This window comes from Camelina sativa, chromosome 11, assembly GCF_000633955.1.
Source record: "Camelina sativa cultivar DH55 chromosome 11, Cs, whole genome shotgun sequence".
Classification (NCBI taxonomy): domain Eukaryota; kingdom Viridiplantae; phylum Streptophyta; class Magnoliopsida; order Brassicales; family Brassicaceae; genus Camelina; species Camelina sativa.
The window spans coordinates 23,253,242-23,265,084 of NC_025695.1; the positions used below are offsets into that span (position 1 = coordinate 23,253,242).

Sequence of the window (11,843 nt, forward strand, 5' to 3'; positions counted from 1 at the left end):
AATTTTTTTTTTTTTTTTAATGTTCCCAAGCTTATTGTTTTATTAAACAACCTGGACATATTTGATCATAATTCACAAGTATAACAAAAAGAACTGAACCTAATCTCAATTAATTTAAAACATATCATTAAAGTATCATATAAGTGCAATTTTAGTTTTTTTGCACTCTGAACTAGAATTATTGAAGGATTTAGAAACACACTTTTTGCTCAAAACTCTCTTTTCATTATGCATTTTTAAAATTTAAGTAAATCAATCTAAATTTTAGTTTAAAAAAAAGAAGTAAAAAAACTAAAATTAACTAGATTAACAAAAAAAAATCTGATTTGAAACTGAAATTAGTTGTAGCACCACTATAAACTATTAAATTTCTACTATTAACTGGAATGTGTAATTTGATATTACGTAAATCGTTACAAAACAAACCAAATAGAGAAACCTAGTTTGTTAGGATCATTATAAAAATATATATTTGAAAAACGGAAAATAGATTTAAATTACATTTTTTTAAAAAGATTTGTTCTCAAGATTATTTTCATTAAACAACTGGACATATTTGATCACAAGTATAATAAAAGAACTGAACCTTATCTCAATCAACTTAAAACATATCATGAAAGTATCATATAAGTGCAATTTTAGTTTTTGTGCTCTATGAACTAGAACTATTGAAGGATTTAGAAACACTTTTTGCTAGAAACTATCTTTTCATTATGCATTTTTAAAAATTAAGTAAATCAATCTAAAATTAACAAAATAATCTGATTTGAAGACTAAAATTAGTTGTAGCACCACTATAAACTATTAAATTTCTGCTATGGGGGTCAGGGGCGGAGCCAATAAGGTGGGAGGGGGGTCAGCTGACCCCATTTAAAAAAATTCTGATATATTTTTACTTATAAATAAAAAATTGACCCCCTCAAATTTTGTATTTTTACCCTATTAAATTTAAAATTTTCATCTTAACCCCAACAAATTTTACATTTTGACCCTATTAAAATAAAATTTATACTTTGATCCTCCAAAAAATTTGCATTTTACCCCCAAAAGAATAAAATTCTATATTGACCTTGTAAATTTAACATTTTTATCTTATAAGAAAAAGAAAAAAAAAATTTCTGACCCCTCACAACTTTTGGTCCGGCTCCGCCACTGATGGGGGTGATTGGAGATTAACTATAAAAGCTTTAATTTTTTAAAAGTTTTTAAAGATTTATTTTTTCCAATCATACTTTAATATTCTAAGGGGGAGGTATTGGTTTAGAATTTAGAAAAAATTTTAATGACTTTAAAAGTTAGGTAAAATATGTTGTTATTCAATCAAGACTTTTAAAAACTCTTTAAAAATTTGGTGTTATTGGTTGTGGATTTGTAAAAAATTATCTAAAATCTTGATAAATCTAGTGTTATTGGATTAAGAATTTTATAAAGTCATTAAAAGTTTTATGTTATTCAAGTAAAACAAAAGAATCTTGGATTGTTAATGAATTCAAATTTTATGTTATTGGTTTAGGATTTTATATCATTTTCTTCATAACAAAAGTCATGAAAATTCTTTCATCAAATAGAAAGATTTTACAAGATTAGAAAAAACAAATCATCAAGATTTTAAAAAACTTCCTAAACAATCTCTTAGAATCCTTCATTTTAAACTTTCAATTTTCTATGATTCTAACAATCAGCAAGAACATAAAGTCATTAAAATTCTTTCTAAATCCTAAACGTGTTGAAAACACTTCTTAAATTTTCTCACACCGCCAAATTCCTCTTATTTTTTCTTGTTACCCTCTCTTTTTTTTCTTTGTAAAGCACACTATTTGTGACTTTTATATTTTTTAAAGTCACATCGATTTAATTTTTAAAAAGTTATAACTATTTAAATATAACAGTCATAAAAGTTGTAACCAATTAACCTCTATATCTTGAAAACAGAAGCTAAATTTAATTCATACGTACTAATTAAAAAGATTATAATTTTTCATTTGAAAAAATAAAACATATATTCATATCAAAAAATGGTTTAATTAGAAAGCTTGTCGAAAGTGCCTATAACCTTGCAAAAAATGCTCGAGTACGATGTAGTTCTTTTTCCCATGTAAGCTCTTTGATTTTGGAATAGATGTATGGTAAGATTATTTTTTTTGGAATAATATATAGTGCATTTTATGTCAAATAAAAAAAAAAAGTAAGCTCGTCCAAAACATCACCATTGTTACTTTGTTATTTTTGGGTGAGAGCAGATAGCCAGATAGTAAGATCAACTTAAACTAAACTTAAATAAAAAAAAATGTTATTTAATACATAAATTTTCAAATTTAGACAAAAAAACTATGAATTTACTGGGAAGCCATTTAATACATTAATTCTGTTGACTAGCCATTTAAAACATTAGTTATCGTTAACCAAGCCAAAATACAAATATTGTTAAATGAGATAACTGAACAACTAACGACTGTTACTTTGCCATTTAATGGCATGTTGTTTTTGGCTTGTCAACAAAACTTGATGTATTAAATGGTCTTCCATAAAGTTTTTTTGGCCTAAATTTGAAAATTGATGTATTTAATTGCATTTTATCTAACTTGAGTAGTCTATTTTTTATTATTAAACTAATAATAACTAATTGTTGAATGAGTTAATTCAACATCTAATAAATCATGGTTTTACAGGCTATGCTAAGAAGAAGTTCTTGAAAGAACTTAGAAGATATTACTGGAATGAGTCGTATTTGTACAAGCATTGTTCAGATGGAGTTTAAAGGAGATGTCTAGCTGAGACTGAGGTTCCAGATGTTTTATTTCATTGGCATGGATCAGATAATGCTGGACACTTTGCTACTTTTAAGACCGTATCTAAGGTTCTTCAAGCTGGATTTTGGTGGCCGACAATGTTTAAGGATGCTCATGAGTTTGTTTCTCGCTGTGATGCTTGTCAAAGAAGGGGACAGATTAGTAAGCGACATGAGATGCCACAAAATTTCATCATTGAGGTTGAAGTTTTTCATTGTTGGGGCATAGATTTTACACAACTTTAATTTAATAATTTGCATTGCTATTTTCAATTTAAATCATTTTGTTTAGCATAATCATAAAATTCTACAATTTATTGTGTAATTTTGGATCTCTGTGGATTCGACACCCAAATACTACAACTGCAAAGCTGTTAGTACCTCTAGGGTATTACAATTTGAGCTTATCAACATCCAACATCAAAATCATCCAATACTCTTCAAAAAGTTAAATTAAAAATATAGCAAATATTATGTTTTAAAGATAAATTCACATAAACACATTATTGAATTGGGGTATATATCAATAAAAATGTAATTATGAAATTTTTATCACATGTATATTATTTTTGTTTGTTAATAGACAAGTAAAATTTTCATAGTGGTTCTCGTAGTATTTTACAAAAGTAAATATTATTTTCAATTATTTTTTTGTTTGTAGAAAACATAAAAGAGTAATAAATCACCTCTCAAATAATAGAGAAGATATAGGAATATTTTTTTAGTTACATAAATAGTAGATTATACATCAAAGACTGTTGAGTAATGTGAACCAAAAAAGTAAATCAAAATGCATTTTTTTTATGTACACATAATTCGATTAATAGTCTTTTCGTCTTGCTGAGCAAAAAAAAATTAATAAATTATCTAATTTTAGTTTAGTATATGAACTTTCAAATTTAGGCCAAAAAAATCATAAACTTTATGAGAGACCAATTAATATATCAAGTTTTGTTGGCTAGTTGTTTAAAACACCAAATATCGTTGATGAAAATAATATGTTGTTAAACAACAAAGTAACAGTCATTAGTTATTCAGCTATCTCATTTAGCGATATGTATATTTTGGCTTGGTCAATAATATTTGGTATTTTAAATGACTAATCAACAGAATTTGATATATTAAATAGACTTCCATGAAATTCATGATTTTTTGGCTTAAATTTAAAAATTTATAAATTAAAAGATATTTTTCCCAAACTTAAATCCGCGTACATATTTTATCCTTTCGTTTATAAGACAAGAATATCTTCGAGGTGATCCTCGAAGGAAAAATAAAAGGAGATACACTATTTTCAAAATGGAGACAACGTGACATGTTGTATAGGTGAGAAAACGAGGTGGGAAATTATAGAAAGCATAATAATGTTGTCCACACATCGTGGTTATAAAAAAAGATCCGGAAAAAACCCAAAAAATACGTCATCTAATTATTTTTTGGCTGTTTAATTGCTCTAGTTATTAAATTTCCCAAAAAATACCCAGTTTAATTTATATTGTCTTTAAAAACCTTCATTTTATTAATAACGGTAGATCCATACTTACGACATAACGACTGTTATCTCCAATGACAGAAATGTTAATCAGGGTTAAACTATAACCCCACGTGGTTAATTAGAGGAAACTAAAGACATTGTTGCCTTCTTCTTCTTCCCCCAAATCGATTTCGAGTTTTAGAACCCTATAACCCTAAAAGCGATTTTTCTTCTCAAACTTCAAATCCCGAATTCTTTTGATTGTGATGATAGTTTTCGTCTGAGTATTTGCGGTTCTAGTTGATTGTTTGGTGTGTTCATTGCAAGAATCGACTGATAGATGAGGTATGAAACCATTATTAATTTCAATTGTAATGTTTAGGGTTCTAGGGTTCTAAAACTCAAAATCGATTTAGGGGAAAAAGAAGAGGGCAACAATGTCTTTAGTTCCCTCTAATTAACCACATGTGGTTATATTTTAACCCTGGTTAATATTTCCATCCTTAGAGTTAACAGTCGTTATGTCGTAAGTATGGATCTATCGTTATTAATAAAATGAAAGTTTTTAAAGACAACGGAAATTAAATCAGATATTTTTTGGAAAATTTAATAACTAAAGGAATTAAACGGCAAAAAAAAAATTAGATGGCGTATTTTTCGGGTTTTTTCCCAAAAAAGATTATATGAACCTTTATGCTTTGACAACTTCTTTTTTACACAAATCATAGCCAAGAGACTAAAACATTGGATTTGATGAGAGGGTTAGTCTCATATATATATATAGTTCAACGACGCTAATATCATCATATTTGCAGCTCTTTTTTTACTAATTTGACAAAGACGAAAGAAGAACAACAATAAATTTACAATGTCAAGATCTTGTTGATGAAACAATCATGATATCAGATGATTGCTTTTGTTACAAGTTTCTCACTGGTTTGGGTAATGTGGTGTCTTTTATCTTCTTTCAGAGTTGTAAGGCCAAAACACTTTATGCACATATACGTAGTTATATCAATTTAATACTGTTCCAAATACTGTATAAGTAAGGTTTGATTTTACCTTCGGTTGAGTATGCTGATTGGATATTGTTGGAATTATTTAAATCAGACCGAATAAATTCCGGTTAAGTCCGGTTTATATTCAGTTTCGGATCAAATAAAATAACCGCACACAGTTTACAAAGTCTTCTTCAACCCTTTATTAAACCCAAATTTTTCTCGGAAGAAAACAAAATATCAGAATCCGTTTCCCGAGAAAGTGCAATGAGGGAATCTTCGACTCTTATGGAAGCAAGAACTATTCTTTCGAGGGCTATCCTTGCGAATCCAAGCAACGAAGCCTTAGCGGCGATCGTCGAACAACTCTATAACAAGCCTCAAGAATCCAACGAATACAAATCAGCTCGAGCTCTGTACGACTTCTGCGTCTCTTTTTTCCCAAACTGCTTAACCCTAAAGCTTCTTAAGATCTATAGGTTCTATCCCAATGATTTCGTCAGACTCCGATCCATCGATCTTCTTGCTGAAACTGTGAAAGCTCATCGGTTCGAGCTCTCTCGCGTCTCTCTCCATGAGATCAAACCTCTTCTGATTTCTTGCCTGACAATGCAAAACCCTAAAAGATCTGACGCAGAGATCGTAAGAGTCATCGTTTCTTTGGTAGCTGATAAAGTTGGCGTCTGGGAAGAGATGAGTGATTGTATATTACACATACTTGCTCATCAAGATCCGATTTGGGCTTTTAACGTCTTCATCAAGTTACCATCATCACTCTACGGTGGATTCGTTCACCGTTTTTTACAGAAGTTTCTTGATGAAGTCTACAAGGTTTTGCTTCATCCTGTTGAAGATGGAGTTGAAGAATGGGTTTTGGCTTTGAAATCTGCTGTTAAAATGGGGATTCAGCTTATGCATTCTGAAATGAGATTTGATCTGACAAGAGATATACTTCACATTGTTCTGAAATCTGCTGATGAGGTTGTGTTGAATGGGATGGAAGAAGAGTTTCTCCAAAGAGGGCTTCAATCTCTCGAGAAGTTCTTGGCGAAAGACGCCAGCAAGTTTAAATGGAATAGTGATCAATGCAGGTTTGTGGCAGAGTTTGCTTTCAGGATCTCAGAGACTGGAACAGATACTAAGGAATTCGCCAAGGAGATATATCAGATGGTTACAAAAGTTGACAAGTTTGTGTACAATCCAGCTTTTAGACTCAGTCCATCTAGGGTTGAAGAAGACTCTGACTGTGAAGAAGTGTATAACCATTTGGAGGTTTTATCTGCAGTGGAAGTTATGACACTGATCGCAACTGAGATTGATAACAGGTTGAGAGAGATAGCTTGCTCAAGACTCTACGAGTTGCTTTGTGATCACATTTCCGGGACAGAGGAAATAAGCGTTTCAGATATCAGAGAGCTCCAGCCGTTTCTCATTTCTTGCCTTGCAGAAGTAGGAATTCCCGAGAGCACGTTCAAGATTCTCAGCCAGGTTGTGTTCCATGTTTTACATGAGTTGTCTACTTACCAAAACGACAACTGGTTCGGTATATGGGACTACATTGCTACAGAATGCAAAAGGTTGTTCAGGCAGACGGTTTATATCTTCCAGTGTTTAACAATGAGGATCGATGATAAAGAGTTTGTGATTCATGCTATTAATAGTATTCTTCCAGAGATTCACAGTAACCTAAACCCACCAAGAGAGTTGTTGTTGGAAAATAACAATTGCTGGGTCTTGGCGTTTACAGGTGCCTTCTGTGCAGCGATTCACTTGATAGAGGTGTCAAGTCACGCTGAACACTTGAAGATTATTGCATATAAGATGATAGATTCTGTGAGAGAAGTTTTGGAAAGAGGAATGGAAGTTGAGCTTGTGAGGAGAGCTTTCATAGATATGGAAAAAATTGTGGAGAGACAGTTTGACTGTTACACTAGTAATGACTACAGATTCGTTAAGGGTTTGGTTTGGAGGCTCTATGCAATCAAAGGCATGAGCGAGGAGAGTAAATTTGTGTTGTGGAGAATCAATGTGATTCTGGAGAAAGTGCAGGGAGTGAAAGTGCTCCCAAAGAGTGAGCTTGATTGGTTGAACAAACCTGAGACTTTAGACAGTTGAGTTTTTTTCTTTTTTCTTTTTCTTGTATAGTTTGTATTGGAGAAAAAGTTGTGAACCTAGCTAAATCTCAAATCACTTCACTCAAAGCTTTACTCCTACTGTTTCTTACGGAGCAAGTCACTGTAGTTTATAGTCTCAAATCACTTCACACACTGTAGTAATTTAGATGGTCAAGTATCAGTTTCTAATTGACAACCAAGGCTTGGTATAGGCGCATTGTTCCTCCATGGACTAGATGTAGATCTATGATGAAAGTAAAATCTCGCTTGACAAATCTAAAATATATATAAAATACACAATTGTTTATAGTCTATAGCCGTAATATTGGGTGTCGATACTTACGAAATGCATGTAAATAGACAATAATTTCTCATGCATGTCCTACATGCTTTATTCACCTCATCAGCTCCATCATCTTGGTTCAGCAATTGAACTTTGCTGGCAAACCGACACTAAACAGTAAACCCATCCAGTTTTCTTTTTTTATATTAAAAAGGTAACACGTATTTGTTTGTTGTGCGCTGTTAGGTGGGAGATGAATCCACTCGTTCTTATATGATACGTGGGAGATTAATGTTTTTATTTATGACGTTATTAAAAACTCATTCTTTTAGTGTTCTTCGCGTACACCACGTGGATGTAAATCAATTTAATCCAATCCAAATCAGTAAAACATAGTAATCTGTAGACTATAAAAGAGTAGGCATGGATGGAATGAAGCATAACAAGTATTACACAGAACGTGTTTTGTCAAACCAAACATAAAATATATTTTATTTTGTCCTCTTTGACGATCAACGATCGAGCTGATCCACCATGGTGATATTTTACATCCAGCCTCTGCTTCTTCTCATTGCAGTACTCTTCTTCTTACCTGCTTTGCATGCCAGCACGGTCGATTTCAAATACTGCAACGGTATAAAGTATTTATTTGTTAAATCTATCAAGTTTGTGGAGGCCTAGCTAGGACATTTTTTGTTTACTCTTGTAATAACTTTTTTTTATAGAAAAACTATCTTAATATTAAAGCAAAATAAAATATTAATAGTTAGAACAAAACAAAAAGCCATTTTTGTAACTCAAAATGTTCTATATATGTTTACTTATTATATAGAACATTTGTTTGTTATTACATACTATATTACTAATTTAGTAAGGAGTAATTAAGGACTGTATTTTCATGACTTGAATCTTTGGGACTGATGTAGGTATTGGATACCCTTCTATGAACATCACTCGTGTGACGATAACTCCCGGCAGTTTCGCAGACGCTAGGATATTTGGTTTTACAGGTACGTAATATATATATTTTATGATCTAAATCCCAAGTTTCAAATTGTTGTTAATGCATATACTTTTGATATATAACATTTTGTGCATACAGAGAAAACCTTGGATGCAGGATTAATAACCGCTGCCGTTAAAGATGGCGATGCACATTTCCCTATAGGCTACTACGACCTCTGTGCATGTAGTGATTGTCCTATTCTAGCAAATACCAACTTCTCTTTATTTCTTTTTCAAATTATAGTTTACAGAGACGAATATGAACGGGTAAGCAATTCTTACGTTTAAGTATAGAAAAGTTTTGATATTAATCCTACTATATTAATCGGAAAGTACAAATATGAAATTAACCTTAAAATGTGTAAAAAATTACATTCAATTGCCATTAAAAAAACTCAATTAAGATTAATTAATTAATTAAATAAATATAATTAATTAAAAACAAAAATTAGGGACACATAAAATAAAATAAATTGTAGAAAAGTAAAAAAAAAAATCTATTAGAATTAAAACTAATTTGTACTTCAAAAAAAAAATGAACAGCTAAGATTTTAAAAATCGAATTGAATAAAATCTGTATAACTACCAATTTTATCAAAAAACTTTTCCAGCACGGGTTAAATTTTTGTTATCAAAAATCAAATATAATAAAATATATAACAGTTCCGTTTAACGGTTTAGATTTTAAAAATTAAGAAATAAATAAATAAAAGATATAGATATAGTATCTTATCTATTTAAAAAAATTATATTTTTCTTTTAGCCATTGTTCTTTAGGAAAATAAAACTAAGTAGAGATTTGAATATAATTAACGTTTGAAGGTGCTTATTACAGACAAGTAAGGGAAGCCACAGAAAAAACAATTAATAATATTTTTTAAGAGGTTTTTTCGGAACATTCACTAGCTATATTTAGTTGTTTTTTTTACATGTTAGTCATATCTTTTTACTTACTTCACAACTATAGTAAGGATTGCATTTAATTGACAAATGTTTAAACAATTTTATTCATTACATGCAAATGTTTTATTGACAGGTTTTCAATTTTTTAAAATACAAATTTTTTAATATAAACATAATAAAATTTTAATTACAAACCTTTATAAATAACATAATAACAACATAAATTATTAAAAAAATTTATAAAAAAAGGTTAGTCCGCGGTTTTCCGCGGATTAGTACCTAGTTACTATATTACAAAAACTGTACTGAAATCACTTTTTTTTGTTATATGTATAACCTGTGAAGGATGAAAAGATTTATGTAGCATGGACAAAATCTATGACGGACGCAACAGAATTAATGTGCGTCTACTTCGAACTCCCCCGACCCTACTTCAGCTGTCTCTGCTTAATCAAATTGACGTGTGAAAATATGTTTCCAAGTCTTTATCTATACTTGTACTCTCTCTTGCTACCTTTAGTGATATGTTGTCAAGCAAATAAAACAAAACACTATAAAGTTTTCTCGCAACTGGTAAATAAGTCTATGACGGAATAAACAGAATTAATGTGCGTCTACTGCGATCTCCCTGCCTCTACTTCAGCTGTCTCTGCTTAATCAAATTGGCGTGTGAAAAATATGTTTCCAAGTCTATTATCTATATTTTACTCTGTCTTGCTATTTTTTATCATACTAGATTAGGACCCGCTCGATATGCGAGTTTTAAAAATATCTATTACTACTTCTGTCCCTAATATACTGATGTTTTGACATTATCACACATATTAAGAAAAAAAATTAATTTGTATTTGTAAATTAATTTATAATTACTTTTGAGTAGATAGAGAAAATATAGACTATTAAATTTATGACATATGTAAAAAAAACATAAAATAAAAAAGTTATTTTTATTTTTTTTTATCTACAACATCAATCTTGTAGGGACAAAAATATATCCTAAAACATCAATCTATCAAGGACAGAGAGAATAAAACAAAATTTTGAAAGAATATATTAATATTTTTTGTAAATGAAATATATTTTCTAGAAATAAATATATAAATATTCTTAATTAGAGATAAGTTTTTACTTTAACACACTAATTTATAGTTTTATATTTTAAAATTATTACAATAATTTATATCTATATTATCAGTCACCAAAACTTTTTTCAAACATTAATCATTATAAATATTATTACAGTAGGTCAAAACCATGACCAATCAGAGGAGTAGCTAGTCAACCAAAGACCAATATTGTCAAATTTCAGAAAAGTTCCGCAACTTATTCATGTTTTACACAGAGATAACATGTCAAAATGTCATCTTATTAGAATCTACGTACAATTTTACTATATGTTTTACCACTAAAAAATGTTCTTACATCCAAAAACATTTTATTGTTAAAGTTTGATCTTATCACTACATATAAAATGACTTTGTGAACAAATTAAACCAATTTTTGTTCATTTACTTTCAATTTGACGGAGTTCCTTTTCACCACTAAGATTTGTTTGTGACAGTTTGTGTAACCACTAAAATATTTCATTAAAATTGTTTACTCAAAAAATATTGTGGATAAAAAGAAAAAAATATCTACATGATTGCAATGAGTTTATGACCAACCCAATAAAATTTGAGAAATTCAAAGATAGTTAACTTGATATAATAAAATTAAAAATTAATAATTATAAGCACAATGATATATGAGTCCTAGATAATTTAAAAATATAAAATATAAAGTAAAAAACAAATTAAAAATACTACAACATTAAAAAAATTAAGAAAAAGATAAATATTAATCTTACATATCCTTAACTAAAGAAAAAAAAAAATCAAAAGAAGCTAAAAATATATTTGAAAATCATCACGAAATTCTAATAAGAAATCAAATTTAACTAACTAATATAACTTTTTCTTTTGAACAAAAACTAACTAATATAACTAAAATCTAAAAATATTACAACATAATTAAATTAAAATATTAAAAAGAAAGAATTAACAAATATTGATAGTTAGTGATTTTTTTTTACAATAGGTTTAGAACTTTTACTTTTAAATTTTTAGTTTTTTTTAATGTTTTAGTAAATTTATAATTGACGCATGTCAGCATATTATCATTACAAGGAACATGTGTCATGATATTGTTAATGAGTAACTTTGACATCAAGTTTTATATAATTAAATGTTGTCAAACAAATAAAACAAAACACTTTAAATTTTTTTTTTTTTTTTTTTTT

At 29.3% G+C, this 11,843-nt stretch overlaps 2 protein-coding genes across 2 annotated transcripts; both read left to right on the plus strand.

The window, feature by feature from the left end:
- LOC104728240 lies at positions 5,522-7,375 on the plus strand. The gene has a single exon (XM_010447254.2). The coding sequence runs from the start codon at positions 5,528-5,530 to the stop codon at positions 7,373-7,375; it is 1,848 nt and encodes a 615-aa protein (XP_010445556.1). The 5' UTR covers positions 5,522-5,527.
- LOC104724099 lies at positions 8,116-10,263 on the plus strand. Its single transcript, XM_010442547.1, has 4 exons — positions 8,116-8,291; positions 8,584-8,667; positions 8,760-8,929; positions 9,911-10,263. The coding sequence occupies exons 1-4, from the start codon at positions 8,192-8,194 to the stop codon at positions 10,160-10,162; spliced, it is 606 nt and encodes a 201-aa protein (XP_010440849.1). The 5' UTR covers positions 8,116-8,191; the 3' UTR covers positions 10,163-10,263.